At 43.7% G+C, this 22,771-nt stretch overlaps 1 protein-coding gene across 4 annotated transcripts in view; it reads left to right on the top strand.

Moving 5' to 3' along the window:
* SLC38A9 (solute carrier family 38 member 9) overlaps positions 1 to 22,771 on the top strand; it is a 75,039-nt gene that overhangs the window by 7,733 nt on the left and 44,535 nt on the right. For 3 of the 4 annotated variants that reach the window (XM_084628689.1, XM_084628690.1, XM_084628691.1), the window contains exons 2-8: positions 5,118 to 5,265; positions 16,561 to 16,693; positions 17,187 to 17,308; positions 17,443 to 17,506; positions 17,632 to 17,725; positions 18,263 to 18,433; positions 20,299 to 20,358. In XM_084628689.1, coding sequence (XP_084484815.1) covers positions 5,118 to 5,265; positions 16,561 to 16,693; positions 17,187 to 17,308; positions 17,443 to 17,506; positions 17,632 to 17,725; positions 18,263 to 18,433; positions 20,299 to 20,358 — 792 coding nt within the window. The remainder of the gene's footprint in view (positions 1 to 5,117; positions 5,266 to 16,560; positions 16,694 to 17,186; positions 17,309 to 17,442; positions 17,507 to 17,631; positions 17,726 to 18,262; positions 18,434 to 20,298; positions 20,359 to 22,771) is intronic. The other variant, XM_084628692.1, reaches the window with a different exon arrangement.

Below are 22,771 nucleotides of genomic sequence, written 5' to 3'. Positions count from 1 at the left end.
AGTTCTCCTGCTCAGCCTGGACCATGCCCACTACAGGCAGACCCTTCAGAGAATTTAGTTGTGAAGCTTTAACAAGTCTCTGCTCATGAGATTTTTTCCCCCCCTAAGGCTTGTAACTTGGCCAAACTTGTGTTAATTTTCACAGTGATGGCAAGAGTTACATCCCTGAAACAGACCATTCTCCTTCCCTCCCCTGCCAAATTTCACGTCCCTGCTCCAAAGCATGGGGGTGTAGAGCTTGTGTAAAAAGGAAAACATTTTCCCTTAGCTTCATTTTTGAAAACAGCTGAACTGTTTGTGAATTTCAGTCAAAAGCCTTCAGTCTGAGAAGGCAGACACTCCACATGGGAAATTTCAGTCTGAATAATTAAAGTCTGGATGTTATAAGCAACTGAAAATAGGATCATATAATAGGAGTAGTTGGGCAACCTTAATAGATGGTGCTACCAGCTCATTATATAGTGATTACAAAGAACCCAGCAGAGGTGGGGATGGCATTGGAGGGGGGTGACAAGCAAGGACCTAGGGGGAGCAGTAGATCTTGATGGGGAAACGATCAAGGACCTTGGCAAGGAAGGTACAGAGGGATAACCAGGAACCCAGAGCGTACTACTGGCAGCAGAGGACTGGGGAAATCCAGAGGAAGATGACCAAGGACCTGGGTGAGGGGGGGCAGTTTGAGGGTCACCAAATATTCAGAAAATGAGAGGAGAGATTATATTTATGACAGCCTCATATTTACAAAGGGAAGGGTAAACCCCTTTGAAATCCCTCCTGGCCAGGGGAAAGCTCCTCTCACCTGTAAAGGGTTAAGAAGCTAAAGGTAACCTTGCTGGCACCTGACCAAAATGACCAATGAGGAGACAAGATACTTTCAAAAGCTGGGAGGAGGGAGAGAAACAAAGGGTCTGTGTCTGTCTGTAGTCGTCTTGGCCAGGGACAGAACAGGAATGGAGTCTTAGAACTTTTAGTAAGTAATCTAGCTAGGTATGTGTTAGATTATGATTTCTTTAAATGGCTGAGAAAAGAATTGTGCTGAATAGAATAACTATTTCTGTCTGTGTATCTTTTTTGTAACTTAAGGTTTTGCCTAGAGGGGTTCTCTATGTTTTTGAATCTAATTACCCTGTAAGATATCTACCATCCTGATTTTACAGGGGGGATTTCTTTATTTCTATTTACTTCTATTTTTTATTAAAAGTCTTCTTGTAAAACACTGAATGCTTTTTCATTGTTCTCAGATCCAAGGGTTTGGGTCTGTGGTCACCTATGCAAATTGGTGAGGCTTTTTATCCAACATTTCCCAGGAAAGGGGGGGTGCAAGTGTTGGGAGGATTGTTCATTGTTCTTAAGATCCAAGGGTCTGGGTCTGTAGTCACCTAGGCAAATTGGTGAGGCTTTTTACCAAACCTTGTCCAGGAAGTGGGGTGCAAGGTTTTGGGAAGTATTTTGTGGGGTGATCCCACCGCTGCCACCATGTCACGGTTCCTCCCCCACTCTGAACTCTAGGGTACAGATGTGGGGACCTGCATGAAAAACCTCCTAAGCTTATCTTTACCAGCTTAGGTCAAAACTTCCCCAAGGTACAAAATATTCCACCTTGGACTGGCCGCTACCACCACCAAACTAATACTGGTTACTGGGGAAGAGCTGTTTGGACGCGTCCTTCCCCCCAAAATACTTCCCAAAACCTTGCACCCCACTTCCTGGACAAGGTTTGGTAAAAAGCCTCACCAATTTGCCTAGGTGACTACAGACCCAGACCCTTGGATCTTAAGAACAATGAACAATCCTCCCAACACTTGCACCCCCCCTTTCCTGGGAAATGTTGGATAAAAAGCCTCACCAATTTGCATAGGTGACCACAGACCCAAACCCTTGGATCTGAGAACAATGAAAAAGCATTCAGTGTTTTACAAGAAGACTTTTAATAAAAAATAGAAGTAAATAGAAATAAAGAAATCCCCCCTGTAAAATCAGGATGGTAGATATCTTACAGGGTAATTAGATTCAAAAACATAGAGAACCCCTCTAGGCAAAACCTTAAGTTACAAAAAAGATACACAGACAGAAATAGTTATTCTATTCAGCACAATTCTTTTCTCAGCCATTTAAAGAAATCATAATCTAACACATACCTAGCTAGATTACTTACTAAAAGTTCTAAGACTCCATTCCTGTTCTGTCCCTGGCCAAGACGACTACAGACAGACACAGACCCTTTGTTTCTCTCCCTCCTCCCAGCTTTTGAAAGTATCTTGTCTCCTCATTGGTCATTTTGGTCAGGTGCCAGCAAGGTTACCTTTAGCTTCTTAACCCTTTACAGGTGAGAGGAGCTTTCCCCTGGCCAGGAGGGATTTCAAAGGGGTTTACCCTTCCCTTTATATTTATGACAGAGGCTGTGGGAAATGAGAATAGAGAGAAATGGTTGAGGGTGAGAGACAAAATAGTAGAGGACAGAAAATGGACATAGGTGTTATTTATAGAAAATTTGCTTTTAAGTGTTAGGATAAACTTACCCTTCAATGTCCTGGATAACTCCACCTCTTCCTGGTTCTGTCTTTTAGCATATCATTCCCATCCACCTTACCAATTACAGTAGTTTTGCTGCTGTTTGTCCACTTGTCCCATAAATGCATTCAAGCCATACTGTCTCCTGAAGACCAGGTATGTGTGGAATGCCTACATGAAGCTTGCCAGTTAGAGCTTCTACTCATTTATTTGATTTATTTTTCCAATAAAAGCTAGCTGTGTGTAAGTTCACTGATATTCCCCAGTCTTTCCTCCTCTTTGTTACTGCTTGGTTGCAGTCATAGCACCTTGTCTGTAAGCTCACTGGGGTAGGGAAACAGGTTTTTGTACTGGCAGGTGCCTAGCATGCTTGTGAGTGCTATTAAAATAAGTTTCTTTATTGGATGTAAAGGTGGCTTAGCTGTGTTCAGCAGCTTTCAAGGTTCTGGTCATTCATCCATGATTTGCTCTGATGGATGGTAAATGTATCAACTTATTATGGCAAGAGGGAATAGATTTTATGCTTGTACTGAAAGATTTTCTTGAAAATTTTGCTTTACCAGTTTCCCAGCCTTAGGCCTGATTTGTTGGGGGGCAGGGGACAACTGCACACCTTCTGTGGGCACTTCATATCACCTTCATTTAGTTATCAAGTGTTGATACATACTGTTTCTAGTCTTTGTTCTTAGCCCAGTCCAGATGTGACCTACAGAAAACTAACAGTTGTTAGCTAGAGAAATTGCAGACAACCCATTTCACCTTGGTTAGCTATTAACCTGAAAGCAGTGTTGATCCAAAGCTGGGGGAAAATGCCTTGTGCCTTTTCTGCTGGTTTAGGATGCCTCAAGATGGCCTAAAAGGGTTGTGTTTTCTGTATGATTTTTCCATTACAAATATAATGTTGACAAAAGTCACAAGTCAGGCCCTTGAATTATGGGTTGGGGGGATGTGGAGTTCAATCCCCACTTCTGTTCACCATACCTAATCTCAGCCTGGGAAGCTATGTGGTCTGAGACTTTGGCTTGGCTAGGAAAAGTGGTCAAGTTTAGGTTTTCTTAGCCAACACATACTACCAAAGCCCAAACTTTCTTACTGTAGATGTAGGGTAATACCTTTGTAGCACAGTTGAACTGGTTAATGCTTTTGTAGCTTATCCATGGCATTGAGGAAATTAACTTCAAATATTTAAGATTACCCCTCCATTTTGAAAGGCAGTCCTAGGATACTTTAGATTGTAAACTTTCCCAGGTATTTCTGTAGCGTATAATTCTCACACAAGCACAACAATTTAGAGATTTTACTGTATCCTCAGACAACCCAACAGGTTTTTTATCTGCAACATCCATCTCCAACCACAAGTTCACACATCATACACTTTTGCCATGTACCCTTCCTGAAGTGAGACATTCACAATGTAGCGTGCTCTATAAATTGCTAGCTTCTTGACAGTTAAACTTGGGTTATCTACACTAGCACTTGTCAGTAAAACTTAAGTTGCTCAGCAGTGTGAAAAAAACACCTCTGACTGACAAATTACATTGAAAGAAGTGCCAGTGTGGACAGCACTATGTCAGCAGCAGATGCTCTCCTGCCAACATAGCTACTGCCACTTGTTGGGGATGGTTTAATTATGCTGATGGAAGAGCTCTCTCCTGTTAGCACAGAGCTACTACATTGGAGATCTTACATGCTGTAAGGTCTCTAGTTTAGATGTGGTCTTAGATTAGATTGAAGGCTGGGGAGGAGACAGATACTGGACACTCAGAGAATGGGAGTAATGTTTTTTCGTAAGTGCTTTGCCTGTTCATGGGAACTAAAAAAACAAAATGGATTTGCAACATGCTTTGAGATTCTTGGCTGGAAGGCCCTAAATAGAGGGCTGTGCTCCACCAGGATTTCTGATCTTTATTTTGGGAAATATACAAGAAATCTTTGTGCACTGTTGTCTTTGGAAAGACTTTTAGGATGTATTTTCTGGGAAGTTTGCAATAGTGGAATGAAACAAAGCATTTAATCCACCAAATGGGATAAACTCTGTTCTCAATTACATGGCTGCAGACTGGAAGTAATTTCATTGAAATCAGTGAATTTACTTCCGTTACACCAGTGTAAGCTTGAGAACAGAAGTTAGTCCCATGTTATAAAAGTTTGAACAGGACAGAAGCTTAGAAGGAAGTCACCCTATTTAACATTAATTTGAATGCTGTGGGTCTGATTTTCATTTGTGATCAGTGTAGCCTGGGAAAGATGAGGAATGGTGGCTGTGGCTCCTGGATTCTGAGGCCAGCTAGGGAGGGACCAGTCTAGTCCTCCACAAGGGTGCTTTAATTTATGCATGGCTGTTCCAGCAGCTGGAGAATATTGATCTTCTGGCTGCATCCCTACACTGGAAGCAGTAGCATGCTGTAGAGACACTATGCCTGCTATCCACCACCAACCAAGTTCCTTTTATGAAAGGGGAATTTCCAGGTAGCTTGTTAAGTTGGCTTTCTGGCTGCCTTGTACCACCTGGCCTCTATATGCATGCAGGCTTCTGCCCATGCCAAAGTTGTAACAGGACCAGGACCTTAATTACTAATTATAATACTCTTGTTTCACTTGTTTAGGTCAGAATAATTTACAGGATCTAGAAGAAATGCATTCTTCAAATATGGAAGAGGATACCAAACCTCTCCTGATCCCTGTTGGAGGTGATGAAAGAGATTATGGAATCATGAACGTTCAGTTTGATCCAGCAGACCTAAAATGCAAGAGGTATGGGGCACTCTAACCTTATACAGTGATCATGATAGTGACTTGTCTTATCTTTACCTTTAAAAGAATAATTCAATAAAGATAAAAGCCAAACCTTTTTGGTCTGGTTATTTTAATAACTAAAAATCCTACTGTGTGTCATTTGGTGTTTTTTTAAATACCTCCTAAGTTATAAATATTTATCCTTTTCTAGGATTAGGAGTCTCTAATGAGTTGGCTGAAAACTTGACAATTCAGGGAGGGTAGTGCAGGATTCCTATCCTTTTATATGTGAGAACTTGTTAGAAAAGATATTGGTCGCTTTCCAAATCTATCTTAAACTGAATAGATAGAATGAGTACATATTGATTCCCATGTCTATTAAAATTTTTATCTTATAAAATTTAAAACCTCAGACTTAAATGGTGCAAGTATGCAAGAGATTGCATGGCTGTGTGCATACAGGTATATAAATAAATGCTGTGTGTGTATATATGAATTCATAGGCACATACGAGTTTAAATATGCATGAGTGTGCATATAGGAAGGGAACCCACTGTGACATGCTGTTTGGAGGGTCTCCAAAAGTCATTATGCTTCAGAAATAGGCAATCCTGCAGCATTCTTAGGGAAGTGATGGCAGCATGTCAGCTATACTTAGTACAATCATAGGGGGGCTTGTAACACATTAAGGCTGTCTGACATCCCCATTTTAAGACTTTTCAGTTGTTTACAATTTTGCCAAACAAGTCAGGCTGAAATTTTCCATGCTGGGTGTCCAATTGCCTCAGGCTGAATTTTTTGGAAAATAAAAATGTTGAAACTTTTGAATTGGAGATGTGGGGGGAATGGAGACAGGTCTGACAAAGAGCTGGAGTGCAGAGGGAGAACTGGGACTGGCTGGACAAGTGGACTGGAACTAAGAGCTGTGGGGACAATTGTCATGCCCACTGGTCTGAGCAATAGCTGTCAGAGGGTGGGAACCACATCAAAGGTTGGAGCCAAGGGTCAGGAGCCAGGAGTTTGCTCTTGGACTCCTGACCCAAGCTCTATCTGAGAGGCTGGCAGGGGAGTCCACATCATTGCACATATACTTACTGGAATTCCTCCTGAGCTAAAATAAGGCACCTGGACCCATCAGGGGCCACAAGGGAAGCCTTCCAAGGTGTTCATCTCCATAGGGTCTAAGTGATGATGCATACTGCCCTATCATGGCTGCCAGGTTGTGGCATGGAGGTGTTAGCAATCCTGCAGACCCCAGCTTCTAGCCCCTATAGAACCTAACAAGGACACTGGAGTTTGGAGAAGCAGCCCAGGAAGAGACATTGGGACTAGTTATGTGTGTGGACAAGGAATATGGTTAGAGGGGGTATGTGATGGGAGGTCGGGGGAAGATGGGATGTCAGTGGTGGGGCCAGAGACAGATAGGAACTAAGGTCAGGGAGAACTGGAACTGGCTGGTCAAGTAGATTGGGACTGGAAATGTGTGGAGTAGGACTTGGACAGGGAGCTGGAGGGGTGAGATTAGTACAATCAAGGAGACCAGGATGAGAAGCCTGGGGCAGGAGTCCTATGGAGAGAGGCGGGGGGGGGGGGGAGTATGTGATAATTTAATTAAACTATCATAATCCATACACACAAGTGGGGCTGAATTAAGGATGCACAGAGAGCATTAATTCTGGCATTTCCTACTTTTGAGTGCTTGACTTTGCAACCTTAGTAATATTCTTTTAGCATAGAATGTGTATAATTTCCTATGTCCTTAAAAGTGCAAACTAAAAAAAACAAATTGCATTATATGGCATCATATTCACACTCTCATGGTCAGCAGCAGGGTCAGAATCTTTAGATTCACCACACAGACCTCTGCCACTTGGGCTAACAGAGTAACTGATAGCAGTAATAGGTTTCAGAGTAGCTGCAGTGTTAGTCTGTATTCGCAAAAAGAATAAGGAGTACTTGTGGCACCTTAGAGACTAACCAATTTGAGCATAAGCTTTTGTGAGCTACAGCTCACTTAATCGGATGCATTTGAAAGCTTATGATCAAATAAATTCATCAGTCTAAGGTGCCACAACTACTCCTTTTCTTTTTTCAGTAATAGGTTGTCATCCTCTATATGGAGCAGCATTAGAGGGGGATGGAACACTACAAGTTTTACTGATATTTGCTGACAGCAGAGGGATGGTGAGACTCAAGAATCTTAGGTTCTGTTCTAGACTATGGAGAGGAGCATGCTCTAGTGGGCTCAGACTCTTCTGCCCATTTCCCCCCACAACCTTGACCCCTTTTGCCTATTCCCCTCCAACCTCTCCTTGTCTCAGTCCTATCACTTCTCTACCCTAGGCTTATTCCAGTTTCAGTCTCCTCACTTTGAAATTCCTGGTCTTTATTCCTCAGGTGTCAAGTTCTCATCTCCTACTCCAGACATCAAGTTCCAGTCCCTCCCTCACACCCAGTCTACACCTGCTCCTAGTTTCCTTGCCCAGCGATTCCTAGTTCTCTTCCAACCCTCCCCAGCTCCTTGCCCCAGTCTTTGTCCAGCCAGGCCCAGTTCCTCCCTCCCAACTCATCATCTAAGCCAGTGGTTTTCAAACTGCGGGTCATGACGCAGTATTGGGTCACAGAATGTGAGGCACTAGGTGGCAGCGGCCCCAGTCAGCACTGCCAACCAGGACATTAAAGTCCCGTTGGCAGTGCTGCCCAGCTAAGGCAGGCTAGTCCTATTCTGACACCACACTGCATCCTGGAAGCAGCCTGTAGGAGGTCCAGCTCCTAGGCAGGGTGGGGCCATAGGGCTCCACGTGCAGCCCCCCATCCTGAGTACTGGCTCTGCACTCCCATCGGTCGGTTTGGGCAGTGCCTGCGGGGAGCCACTTGTGTACCTCCGCCTAGGAGCTGGACCTTTGTCATCCACAAAGATAAACTAAAGCTTTTCCTGCGCGTACCTTCCTGTTTTGTTTTTCTCATTGTCTGTGCAGACCTGCTATTTTCTGCTTCGTGCTTTGCCTCTTGGGGCAGCACTTCCCCCCCATATAGCTGGGCCTATAGTAATGGCAGGCTTGCTCCCTCCTTGACTTGTGAGCATACCCATGACTAGCCAACTGGCTGGGAGATGTGATGCCCAGTACAGGTAGACAAACTCGCACTAGCTCAGCTCGAGCTAGCATGCAAAAAATAGCAATGTGGCTGTTATTGCGTGGGCTGCAGCTGAGGCTAGCTGTCGGATTCTAAAGCCACCTGACTGCTGGTCCAAGCTTAGGTGGCTAGCCTGAACTGCTGCCCAAGCTGCAATGTCTATGCTGCCATTTTAACAAGTTAGTCTACCTGTGCCGTGAATCACGCTTCTTAGCTGCAGCAGAGACATATCTTGTAGGTCATTGTCTTTAGGGCTGCCCCCCTCACCTCCCTAGCTGGCCTCAGCCCAGGGGTGCTGGAACAACTTTTATTGTGGGAGTGCTGAAAGCAGAAATCATGTATTTGGGTTATTACTACAAACCAGGAGTGTAGCAGGATCCCCAGCACCTATACCTAAGCTGGTTCTCTTGATTACTTGTCCTTACTTGGGACTAGTCTGTAAGCTGCAGCAAAGGAAAGTATTTTGGTTAGAGAGCTACAGAAAAGTGCTAGGAGCAGACACTCAGCATCTCTCAGAACTAGCTGCTTACACCTGGAAATAGATCAGGGTGACAACCTGAGCAGGAGCCAGAATTTACCAGGGTACATTGCTAAAGAGCCACAGTAATAAATCAGCAGCCCCATTCCTCCCTCCTCCACTAATCACCCCTTCCCCACACCTCCCACCCACAGCCCCAGCGATCAGCACCTCCCCCTCCCTGCACTGGTTTCCTGGTGTGCAGGAGGCTCTGGAGGAGAGGAGCAAGGGACAGGCTACCTGTAAAAGCCCCATCTAGTGGTATCTGTTTTCATTACAAGGCTCACTTTCCTTCTTGCCTTCCTCTGCAAGAGTGGCCAGTGTTGCTAGAGCAGAAGGGAAGAGCGAGACCAGCTGCTCTGACCCACCTCAGCTAAAAGCAGTTTTGAGAGAAGCAGAGTCAGTGCCCCTGCTGCCTCTCAATCACCCAGATCGAGCTTTTCAGCTCTGCTGCCTTTCTAACTACCAAGCTGTCTGTGAGGTAGTTTGCATAAGAGACCCAAAGATGGCACTGTTGTCTTTGGAAAGACTTTTTCCTCTCCACCATAAACTTAAGATTGCTGAATAGCAGAATAGCCACCAGTAGGGATGCACACCTTGCATAGTCTTCTTTGCCTGAGTCTCCAGTCCCTGGAAAGGGTTTGTAATGGGGTGCTCCACTCACCACTAGCGTGGCACGGCCTCCTAGTCACTCTGGCAATTAGCTCTCAAAGTCAATGCTCCTTCCTGTGGTTGCGCACCATCACTATCTCTCTCAGGTCTAGGGTTGCCAACTTTCTACTTGCACAAAGCCAGACACCCTTACCCCACCCCCACTCACTCCACCTGTTGCCTGCCCCACCCTCACATGCTCATTGTCACCAGGCTGGAGCAAGGGGGGTGTGAGGGTTCTGGCTGGGGGCAGGGATGAAGGAAGGCACCCCAGGCTGGGACTAAGGGGGTTAGAGTGCAGGGGGTGTGAGGGCTCTGGCTGCAGGCTCTGGGATGCAGTTTAGGATGAAGGGTTTGGAGTGCATGCCAGGCTGGGATTGAGGGGTTCAGAGGGCAGGAGGGGGAAATCAGGGGCTGAGTGGGGGGAGGAGGGTGCATGCTCTAGGCAGTGATTACCTCAGGCCACTCCCAGAAACAGTGGCATATTCCCCCTCTGGCACCTACACAGAGGCATAGCCAGGCAACTCTGCACACTGCCCTATCCACTGCCCATAGTTCCCAGCCAGTGGGAGCCACAGAGCTAGTGCTTGGGGTAGGGGCAGCATGCAGAGACCCCCTGACTGCCCCTATGTATAGGGGCCAGAGAGGGATATGCTACTGCTTCCAGGAACCACAGCAAACAAGGAGCCTGCCTTAGCCTTGCTGTGCCACCAACCAGTCCTGCAAGAGCCAGTCAGCAGTGCTGACCAGAGCCACCAGGGTCCCTTTTTGACTGAGCAGTCTGGTTGACATTTGGACACCCGGCAACCCCACCTGAGTAAGGTCTAAAGTGCCTCATCCTAGGGAGGACAGTATCCTCTTCATGATTTAGCCAAGCAGCCATGTCACTTACCATTTCCCCCACTTCCAGGGTATATTAAAGTTCTTTCTTCATTAGAAGTAGGCAGTTTTCCTATTCTTCACCTGAGGTGCTACACTCTTGGCATCTGGCAGGAGAACTCAGGCCTACTCTCTACTCCAGGTTCTAATTCAGGGACCCTTGACCCATCAGTTCTGCCTCTTCCACAGACTGCTTCCTACCACTTCTAGTATCTCTCCTTGTTCTGGGTGGGCTGGTTCCAAGTCCCCTCCCCAGGGAGCAATGGCAGCTTTTCCTAGGAGCCCTTGTTTGCTGCCAGTTTCCTGGCTTTATAGGCCTCACCTATTCCTGCCCAGCTGAGCCTGCTTTCAGTCTTCCCTTCTCCTTGGCTCCCCCTCCAGGTGCAGCCTGTGGAGTTAATTGGCCTGCCTGGCCATCTTAACCTCTTCTAGTTGTGTGTGGGTGGTGTATTGTCTAGCACAAAGTGGGCTGTCTGGTTTTAGGAGGTATAGGTAAGAGAGGAAAGATCTGCCTTAGGCTAAGAGTAATGGGTGAGAAAGAGGAGTGCAGGTGTGCTAACAGAAGGCTTTTTTTAAATTCTGTTCCTGTGGCTACCATGATCAGAAACAGGTTTGTGGTGTTTTCTAGTTTATCCGCTGTTGGTTGGTTTTAGAATATTCTTTCCTTTTTGTGTTTATGTCTTCCTGTGATTAGTTTAATGTTGTATTTTTAAAGGTTTTTATGTTTAGTATTTGTCTGTTGTATATTATGGGATGTTATTGTTTCATATTTGTTTCATAGTTGACTCTTTGCCCAGTTAATAGGTCTTGTTAATTATTCTGAGTAGTCTTGGATGGATTTTTAAAAACTGTAAGATGGTTAATTGGGTTTATTGGTTTAAAATATGTTGTTGAATTGCACAAAATAATTTTTTATTGGTATGTAACTGTTTCTTAAAGAAAAAATCATTTACAGTTCTAGTGTACTTTTTTTGTTAATCTAGTACAGATTTTTTTAAATAACAATACAAGCGTATTAAAGTCAACTGTTGCTTTTTTATTTCTTTAGAATTTCTGATTATTCCATATGAATGATTTGCTAACTATGTAATTCTCAGGTTGTTGGTATATCTTAGTATAGTAAGTTTCTAGAGACCTTAATTTTGGGATGTCACCATACAGCTGTAACAACAGTACCTATTGAGTTAAAGTTAGGGAGAGGTTTTTGCCTTTCAAACTCTTTGATTATAACATATTTATGTAAATAAATTCTGTAACTGTCTTAAGGAATGTTTAGAGTTGTGAGGATGATACTTGAAGGCATTTGTGTTAGAAGTAATCCTCCAATATAAAAGTGTTTGAAAACCACTGTAGTGGATGTTCCTGGTCTTCTGCTACAGGGGAAACTAATGGGAGAAAAAGGCAGGGAGTTTAAAAAGAATGAAAGGGTAGAAGTTAAGGTGAAAGAAGATGCAGGAGCAGTCAGTATGAAAAATAAACCTCTCCAAATTTCACTAGTGAAAAGCGTATTAGCGTGGGGAAAGGGAGTTTCTTTTCTTCAGAAGTGGTTCTCTTTTCCCTTTTTAAAGGTTTCTTGTATATAGCGATAGTGAAAGATGCTGGATAGACATCTTTGAAGGCTAAAATCTTCTGACCACAGAAGAGGTGTAGCTAAGTGCATAGTACAAAGAAATAATAGACTATGTAATTGAGCAAAAAGGTTCTTCTCTGTGTTTTCTTTTTGCAGGAAGGGATTCGTTATTTCCACAGCTGACTTAGTATCCAGAGTATTTAATGATGAAATTATTACAAAACTGAAATGTTGGAGCAAGGGGTTTTCCAGCATTCTGTTCGCTTTTTGACTGCCACTGCATATTGAGTGGATGTTTTCAGAGAACTATCCACAATGACTCCAAGACCTTTCTTGAGTGGTAACAGCTAATTTAGACCCCATCATTTTATATGTATAGTTGGAATTATGTTTTCCAATGTGCATTACTTTGCATTTATCAACATTAAATTTCATCTGCCATTTTGTTATCCAGTCACCCAGTTTTGAGAGATCCTTTTGTAGCTCTTCGCAGTCTGCTTGGGTCTTAAATATCTTTAGTAATTTTTGTATCATCTGCAAATTTTGCCACATGCCCGGGTTTGCTCTAGACCTTATCTTCAGACTGGGTTTGGATGTAGAGAACACAAAAATCACTCCCCTGTCCTGAACAGATCGGGGACTTCTCCGCTTGGAGAAAGTGGCACAGTAGGTAGAGGGTATCGTGGTCTGCCCACATAAGCTCATGGATCCAGTTGGTGTCCTCTGAGAATCCCACCCAACCAACAGGCCAATGACTTCTAGCCACAACCACATGTTGAGCAAGACCATAGACCAGGGGTGGGCAAACTTTGTGGCCCAAGGGCCACATCTGGGAATAGAAATTTTGGGGTGGGCCATGGATGCTCACCAAATTGGGATTGGGGTACAGGAGGGGATGAGGGCTGTGGTTGGCGGTGTGGGCTCCAGGGTGGTGCCAGAAATGAGGAGTTCAGGGTGCGGCAGGGGGCTCCGGGCTGCGGCAGGTTTCCGGCTGGGGGTATGGGCTCGGGGTGGGGCTGGAGATGAGGATTTTGGGGTGTAGGAGGGTTCTCTGAGCTGGGACCGAGGGATTCGGAGGGTGGGAGGGGGCTCCGAGTTGGGGTGCGGGCAGGGGTGCAGGCTCTGGCTGGTGATGTGGGCTCTGGGGTGGGGCTGGGGATGAGGGGGTTGGGGTGCAGGAGGGTGCTCCAGGCTGGGATCGAGGGGTTTGGAGGGTGGGAGGGGGATCAGGGCTGGGGCTTGGGGCACAGGGAGATGCTTAGGGGTGCAGGCTCCAGGCAGTGCTTACCTCCGGTAGGTCCCAGCCAATGGGAGTTTCTGGGGTGGTGCTTGGGGCGGGGGCAGAGTGCAAAGTGGAGCCCCCTGGCTGCCCCTCTGCATAGGAGCCAGAGGGGGGCCATGCCACTGCTTCTGGGAGCTGCATGGAGCAGCCCCTGACCCTGCTCCCCGGCTGGAGCGCCAGAGCGTGGCAAGCCCGAGACCCCGCTCCCCAGCAGGAGCTCAAGGGCCAGATTTGGCCTGCGGGCTGTAGTTTGCCCACCCCTGCCATAGACACACTGGTGGCTAAACCAATGTCCTGTTCTCGTTTCTCTCTTCTTTCCAATTGCTCCCATCATGATTCCTTGATGTGACAGAATGGAGTGGGAGTTAAGGAATCCCGAATATATTGACACAAAAGAAGAGGAAGAAAAAGCAGACCTCAAGAAATTCCTGAAATACTCCTCTACAGCCATAGTCTTTTTCTCAACTGCTACTAAATCACACTTTTCTGGACTATCTCTTCATCAATCCAGGCTACTTCCATACTCCTTGTGAAGAACTCTTTGCTTATAATAGTTATGAAGATTGCTCACACCCCTCTCTTGGTGACATGAACTATACGGTGGTCACCACCAAAAGCACATCTCCCTGATGCCTTGCTCTCTGTAGAATACTCGTTCAAATTAATGATCTCTGGTCTCCATCTGTAAGGTGCTCTATGGTATGGGCCCAAGCTGCTGAAAAGAATGTCTCAGAACCTAATCTCCCTCAACAGCTACATAGTGCTGTTAGTGCTACATAGCAAAGGGGAGAGCTTTCCTGGCAGCTGGTCCAAGATTATTGAGCGCCACTCCGGAAGAGGCAATAACTGCCACAGCTCTTACCACATGGAAGTGGGGTGTAAGCCTCACCTCTTTAGTGTAGCTGTCCCACAGGAACAATAGAGGCGATGTGCCAACAATATTAATTCCAGGTGAGGAAGAAGAAGCTAGACCTCACTGGATCTTTATACTGTGTGTTCAGTCTGAGTAAGGTATAAATAGATGTACACCTCTCATGCTACCATGTCCCATATATGGAAAGCAGCATGTGACAAAAACCCAAATAAGAAAGAGAAACACATTATTCATGCAGGTCATTTAAAAAATACTGTCGGTTTCATCCCTTTACTATGAATAACTTTAACCGTAGCTTCATAAATCTTGCTTTTGTTGTTGAAAGTTATTTACATTAGAAGGGGGGGGGGGGCGGAGACCAAATGTAGAGAGTTTCAATAACGTCCCAACTAAAATGAGTGCACCTTGAAATGAGATATAGATGTGTCCTTTCTGTACCTATGTTGAACTAGTTAACCCTTCATTTTCCACACTTAACTAAATTCAGCAACAGTTTTACTTTGTGATTGTGTTCTAATATATTTAGTTAAGATTTATTTTTTCTTAATCAATAGAGGTTCACCTCCATGTCTCAGGTCTAGATAAAAATAAAGCCAGTGTTTTCACCCTTCACATCTTTACAGTCCAAAAAAAATCTGGATTGGGAGTACTTAAAAATGGAAAAAAAAAATAAGATGTGGGAAAGGATCTAGTGTATTAAACAATTTTTTCAAGAGGGAGGGAGTATGAACAAAATATAACATAATGTATAGACTATAGAAGTTCATCTAGAAATAATGTCTGTCTTTCCTTTAATACTTCCAGATGGACAAACTATTTGCGACTTTTACAAAGTACCACGCTTTTCCTATCTGCTTACATCAGCTCAGAGAAAAACATGCATTTCTGTCTTGTGCTGTTAAGAGTGGGGAGTATTACTGAACTGAATGGTGAGAGAATCATGGCTTGGGCAGCAAGTTCCATCTCTCTCAGGAGCCTCTTAGCAGCCAGTCACAGAGATGCATTGCAGTTCCAGATCAGGCTTTATTAATCTCCTGATGCAAGTTTGTGCTGTGATATAGATGCTTAATTTTGTTGCTGGGAGGAGGATGGGAACTTGGTCAGGGAAAATGGTGTCCCAGAATGAAGGCGGAGTTGAAAACCATGCAACCCTTTAGAGATCATCCTGTTATTGGGAGCTGCTGTAAAAGGGAACTGGCTACCATCTTTTTATGTGTCTTGGCTCAGACTCTACACATTCAAATAGATCTGGTTCTTACTGCAGGAAAAATAATATTTTCTTCCTGACTCAGTTTTTACTGCTGCTGTTATCTGTAATAGCTGTGGGTTTGGTTGTTACCTGTAATTTGCTGTGGTTTACTTTTTTTTCTTTTTTCTTTGAGTGTGTGTAAGGTGAATGAACAAATCTGCATGTTGTTGTGTTTGTAAATCTTCGTGAGTTTAGCCAATAAAAGCACAGGTGAAGGGAAGCAATACAAGTTTAGTAAGGTTTGCAAGCAAGTAATACAACTTTTATTTCTATTATCTTGAGGAATAAATCCTCATGTGACTTTGGCTAATGTCTTACTACGCCAGTAGAGTCCTGTACCTACTTAGAAATAAAGGGTTCTTGACAAAGCATTCAGACTCTGTCTATATATTGCTTTGATTCAGAAGTGGAAAGTATCATTTTTCTTTACCATAATTGGGGTAAGATTCTGTCTGTCTCTCTCTGGTAAATCTAGCCCTGTATTAAGGACAGTGTAGAAGCAGTCCAGGGAAGGAACTGAGCCCACTACCTATCTCCTCCACCCACTCCCTACATGCCTGTGTTTGAGGAACTACTGGGTATGGAACCTCTACATCCGATGCTAGAAGGAGAGGTGGAGATATTATTCTGTATTGTGTATGCTGCCGCACGACTGCTTAGGGATAGGCCATAATCTGTCCCTTGGGATTTTTTTGTTCCTGAGAATCGTGTTCCTAGTGATTAATCAAATGCCATTCAAAGGGAAACAGTGAGGTAAATGAGGATTAAAAAATTGACTTTTTAAAAATATACTAGGCCAAATTCTGGTATAAAGCTAGAATAACTATTAACTTAATTGAGCTTTGGATTTATGCTAATGTAACACAATGCAATTTGGCCCATTATTTTTTAATTAGATACTGGTCACCATTCTGCTTTCAATTAGGTGCAACCCAACACATCAGAATTTGGCTCAATTCCCTTTTAATGTGGATTATATAAGGAGATAAATATTGCATTTGTGGTATGCTCCTTCTCTTCTTTCAGCAGGAAAGCAGTGCATTAGGCAGTTGCAAACTATTCCCGAGTGATACAAAATCATTTTCTGAATATCTGTTTTATTTCTCTTCTGTTAACAGTTTCATAAAGGTTGTTTGTTTGTGCCTTTTCTCTTTAGGCCATTCCACGTAGAGCCTTCAAATATTGTCAGTGTGAATGATGACCCACAAAGAGTTACAGATGAAGCCTCAGCAATGAATAAGCGGATTCATTACTATAGCAAGCTCACTTCTCCTTCAGATAGGGCACTGGTAAGGAAAAGATGGGTTAAAGATGCCATTAATTAACGGACATGACATGCAGGGTGTAGTGGGTATTGTAAGTGCCTGACTTCTGCAATTTACAGCTGAAAAATAAAAAGGAAAAACCCCAGTTAAAACAAACCTTGAGGATTGCTTTTAAATGAGGTCTTATTGGCTGAGCATGCTTGAGTTTACATAGAACCACAAGTCACAACTGCCTGCTTAGGTGGAGAAAAATATGACTAAGAGATGCAAACAGTCCTGAGTCTTACAATATTGGCCCAGTCTTAATACTTGGTCAACAGAACTTTAATAAATACATATTTAAGTTGTCAACATGGAAATCTAGGCACCTAAATTTAGGTATCCAAGCCTGTTTAGGGCATTTTCTGTGTATAGCCTGGCACTGTCATGTTTTGCTTGTTTAAGTCGACTATTTATGTATAATTGAAGCATCAGAAATTCTTTGTTACTAATACATCTTGTTTTATCCATCTATTAGATTGCTCCTGATCATGTACTTCCAGCTCCAGAAGAAATGTATGTGTACAGTCCATTAGGAACTGCTTTCAAAATCGATGGTTGCACGGATGGTTATGGCAAAAACTCCAGCATAGTGACAATGTATGTTAAGTACTTTCTTGTATGGTAGCCCAAAATTGCATTATTTTGGAAGTTGTCTATTGTAAATTTCATAACTTTGTTTTTAAAAAGTTGGCATGAAATAACAATGCTCCTTAATTCTCTGTGTTCTTCAGATTTATGATCTGGAATACAATGATGGGCACATCTATACTAAGTATGCCCTGGGGTATAAAACAGGTAAGATCAATGTGTATTCAAAAAAAAATTTGCATGGAAAAAATTTGCAGTGTTCTTTTGTTCTATTTGAATCAATATTTATTGTTAACGCACAAAAATATAAATGTATTTCTCCTCTTAAACAGGCAGGATTTACCACTGGAATCTGTTTGATCTTGTTAATGGGCAGCTTGACACTTTATTGCTGTTACAGAGTTGTGAAATCACGGACAATGATACGTAAGACTCTGTTACGTTACACAAAGTAGTTTTGTGTGAGATCTTGAGATCCTGAATGATGATGATTTTTATTATTACTGTTTTTGTTTGTGTTTCTGCCAATGTTTGTCTGAATATTTCTTTGATTTACTGTTCATTAGATATGGGACCAAACAAAAATGCCTCATTTGTTTGCCCCTGAACTTTGGGGAAGTTTGGGTTCTGGATTGAGACTTTGTGGCTTGGGGCCCATCTCCACCTGTCACATTGCTGCTTTAATTTATAAGGACCTGTTTCTTCTTAAGCAAATTTAACCACATCTGAACTCCTTCAGTCAAACTCCACCAACCATCTGATGTAATAGAAATCAAGTTATGGAACAGAATGTTGTCCCCGACAAGTGTATTTTAAGTTTGGTGGCATTTATCTAGCAGTGAAAGGAGACTTATTTTACTTTGAGTCAGAGTTCTATGTAAACAGCACAATCTCTCTTAATCAGAGTATTTTCATGTTTTATCACCTGTTTCATTTTTTGTGTGTATTTTTGTCTTTATTCAGCTTTAATAGATACCTCAAACTGGGAATTCCCAGATGTTTGCAAGTACTATTTTGGATCCTTTGGTCAATGGTCCAGTCTTTTATTTTCAATGGTGTCTCTTGTTGGAGCCATGGTTATTTACTGGGTACTTATGTCCAACTTCCTGTTCAACACAGGAAAATTTATATACAGTAAGTATCAGTGTTTAAGTCTTTTCAGTTTGGTGTGAATCAAAATTCTAGGGACTGAAAAATGGGGACAAATTATCAGTCAGCTTTTTTGTAGCACTGGAGAAATTTAATTTTGAGCACCAATTTATAACCTCTCTAAAAGTTCTACAGTTCTCCAGGTGCATGCTTTTCTTTGAATGATTTTCAGTTAGACTTTCTTTAAAGAGCATCACAAAGCAAGGATGACTTTTGTTACCTTTTCTGCTTGCTGTAATTATTGTGTGTGTGTGTCTATTACTTTTCCATGCTGATGGACCTGTGTGTGTTTAGTGTATTGATATACATACACACAATAGATTTGGTCCCATTCTTGACAGCAAGTTAAAGAAGTATGGGCTGGATGAATGCACTATAAGGTGGGTAGAAAGTTGGCTAGATTGTCGGGCTCAACGGGTAGTGATCAATGGCTCCATGTCTAGATGGCAGCCAGTATCAAGTGGAGTGCCCCAAGGGTTGGTCCTGGGGCCGGTTTTGTTCAATGTCTTCATAAATGATCTGGAGGATGGTGTGGATTGCACTCTCCGCAAATTTGCGGATGTTACTAAACTAGGAGGAGTGGTAGATACGGTGGCAGGTAGGGATAGGATACAGAGGGACCTAGACAAACTGGAGGATTGGGCCAAAAGAAATCTGATGAGGTTCAACAAGGATAAATGCAGGGTCCTGCACTTAGGATGGAAGAATCCAATGCACCGCTACAGAATAGGGACCGAATGGCTAGGCAGCAGTTCTGCGGAAAAGGACCTAGGGGTGACAGTGGACGAGAAGCTGGATATGAGTCAACAGTGTGCCCTTGTTGCCAAGAAGGCCAATGGCATTTTGGGATGTATAAGTAGGGGCATAGCCAGCAGATCGAGGGACGTGATCGTTCCCCTCTGTTTGACATTGGTGAGGCCTCATCTGGAGTAGTGTGTCCAGTTTTGGGCCCCCACACTACAAGAAGGATGTGGAAAAATTCGAGAGTCCAGCGAAGGGCAACAAAAATGATTAGGGGTCTGGAACACATGACTTATGAGGAGAGGCTGGGGGAACTGGGATTATTTAGTCTGCAGAAGAGAAGAATTAGGGGGGATTTGATAGCTGCTTTCAACTACCTGAGAGGTGGTTCCAAAGAGGATGGTTCTAGACTATTCTCAGTGGTAGAAGATGACAGGACAAGGAGTAATGGTCTCAAGTTGCAGTGGGGGAGGTTTAGATTGGATATTAGGAAAAACTTCTTCACTAGGAGGGTGGTGAAACACTGGAATGCGTTACCTAGGGAGGTGGTAGAATCTCCTTCCTTAGAAGTTTTTAAGGTCAGGCTTGAGAGAGCCCTGGCTGGGATGATTTAGTTGGGGATTGGTCCTGCTTTGAGCAGGGGGTTGGACTAGATGACCTCCTGAGGTCCCTTCCAACCCTGATATTCTATGATTCTACATACTTCTTTAATTCAGTGAATGAGAGTTAGTTTTTCACAGAGGTAAAGCAAGGTGTCTTATACAAAGAAGATAATGATACATTTATCATGGGTTATAATGCCCTGAATCACTGGAGAGTCTCTCATAGCTATGAGAGAAGTTCAATGGATACATGGGAACTGACACTAGGAAATGACCCATGTAATCTAAATCTGCTTTTAGTATTGTGGAGATAAAGACAATCAAGCTGCAAGTGAAATAATCAGGTGTCTTTTAGATGGGATTGAGACTATTCATTTGGGAGTTACTGAGAAACTGCAAAACTCTATTCTACCTCTCTCATTTCAGTCCTAAAAATTTACAGAAAGAAGGAACAGGATAACAGCAGGAGTAGAGCAATCATAGTAAAATTCTTTTTCTTATTTTCAGATTATGTGCATGACATTAACGTAACAGATCTTGTTCCTGGTACTAATGGGAGTAATAGAGGTAAGAAAAGCAAAATAATACTGTGTTCCGCAATAAAATAACTCTCTAAAGGATATTACATGCAGTGATGTAGCCATGTCAGTCCAAAGATATTAGAGAGACTAGGTGGGTGAGGTACAGTAGAATCTCAGAATTACGAACACTTCAGGAATGAAGGTTCTTTATAACTCTAAACAGAACGTTATGGTTGCTCTTTCAAAAGTTTATAACTGAACATTGACTTAATACAGCTTTGAAACTTTACTATGCAGAAGAAAAATGCTGCTTTCTCTTTATATTTTTTTAGTAGTTTACATTTAACGCAGTACTATACTGTATTTACTTTTTTCCATCTCTGCTGCTGCCCAGTTGTGTACTTACGCTTCCAAATGAGGTCTGTTTGTAACTCGGCTGTTCGTAACTCTGAAGTTCCAGTGCAGTGGTTCTCAACCCGTGGGCCACTTGCGGCCCATCAGCACCCAGCTGCTGCCGATGTGACATCCTCAGGGCCATACATGTAGTATTGGATGCGGCCCACAATGATAACGGTAATATCTTTATTGGACCAACTTTTGTTGGTGAGAGAGACAAGCTTTTGAGCTTACATAAAGCTCTTCTTCAGACCTGAAGGGTGAAAATTCTGACCTGAACTCTTTGTAAGCTTGACGGCGTATCTTTCTCACTATCAGTTAAGGAGAGAAATCCTGGAGTTTCCAGTAAGGACAGGAGAGGCTGAGGGAACACTCAGCTCAGCTCTGGGAGCCTTTCATCATAAAACCCAAACCTATCTTGAATTTGAATGGGTTTTTGTACTTTGCAATATTTTACACAACCCTACACTAAAAAGCTACATTAACTCTGGCTATGTCTACACTGGCAGAGTTACATCCCTGGCAGTTACAGTGCCACTCAGAGCACTGAAGGGAAACGGCTGTTGTGTGTTCACACTGTCAGCTGCCCGCACAATAGCGTGTTCACACTTGCGGCACTTGCAGCGCAGAGCATCTCTTCCTCTTCTGCCACTAAGAGTTGTGGGAAGGCGGAGGGCATTGCAGGGCATTCTGGGTCCTGTCCCAATGCCCCATGATGCATTGCTTTGCATCCCAGCAATCCCTTTGCTGCCATTCGCATTTGGCGCCATCTTTCAACAGTTTGTGTACTACGCGCACTGCCTCTTTGGTCTGCAGGAATGGATCCCGAACTGCTGACCAGCATGCTGCTCGTTCTCACTAACATATCACAAGTGGCAGTGGAGTTATTCCTTAAACTACAAAGGCAAGAGGAGTGCAACTTTGGTTGTTTTTTTACAGCGTTGCAATGGCGCAGTTTCTGCGCACGAAGTGGCTTGGCCGTGTGTACACCTTGGGAGTTACAACACAGAAAGCTGCTTTACTGTGCAGAAACTTGCCAGTGTAGATAAGGCCTCCAACTCTTTGCTAAACAAGGGCGAAAATTCTCAGAGCTACCAAGTTTTGCATAGTTCCATGTGTGATGTGTTGTGCACATTATTTAATGAGCTAATTTGCAGTTTTAAAATAATTTGTGTATAATCATAAACTTCCGCTTTTATGGTCAATGCACCATTCCCGAACAAGTGTCAGGAAGAGGAGATGGAGCTGCACAGAACTTGTGGGGAGAATGGGCAATGGATGTCTTGGGGTGCTGGGGAGGGTGAGGGTCTGGTTAAGCTGGTGGGTTCTGAATGTGGAGATAAACCCATCCCTCAGCAGTTTAGCCCTGCTGAAGTACAGTACCCACTGCACTGTACTCCAAAGGACAAGGTTCTACATGATACCTGGACATACACAAATCTTTAACTGTCCTGGGACCCCCACCTCTTCCTGGTACCCTCCTTTCCCCCACTCCCCTCAGCGCTGATGTGTTTTTTGTGATCTACGGGTTTCTGGGATAAGTGGGTGGAGTGATACGTGTTGTTGGGGTTGAGTGGGTACTGGGATGTTTGGGAATGCTGGGGTGGGTGGCAAGGGAACTTGGGTCTCTCTCTGGGGGATTGGTGGCTAGAGTGTCTCTGGAGAGGAGGGTCTTGGGGAGTCAATCTGGGAAGTGGCTGAGGCACTCAGAGGCTCTGTCATCTACTGTCTCCACCAGCCAGGTTACCCACTTGCTCCTGCACTTTTCTCTCACTATTGCTGCACCTTCCCCCATTCAGATCCAGCAGGAGGTGCAGCCAGAGGAGAGGCAGACATTTTGTCAGGCTGCCTGAAGCCACAGTGCCACAATCTTCTCCAGTGACCAAAAGGTGCAACTGCAGCTTCTGCAGGCAGGCAGGACAGGGCTGTCAGATGCTTGAATGTCACTTGGCAGCCCTGGATACTTCTCTGCTAAACAGAAAGGGATCAAATCAGTAGGGACAAAAGCATTTTTGTCAAGGGTTTGTGAAACAATGGAGAGAAAACCAATTAGAAAACAGTAA

The sequence above is a fragment of the Lepidochelys olivacea genome, assembly GCF_965140295.1.
Source record: "Lepidochelys olivacea isolate rLepOli2 genome assembly, chromosome: 5".
Classification (NCBI taxonomy): Eukaryota; Metazoa; Chordata; order Testudines; family Cheloniidae; genus Lepidochelys; species Lepidochelys olivacea.
The sequence above is the reverse complement of the archived record's forward strand: the minus strand, read 5'-3'. Positions and strand labels throughout refer to the sequence as shown.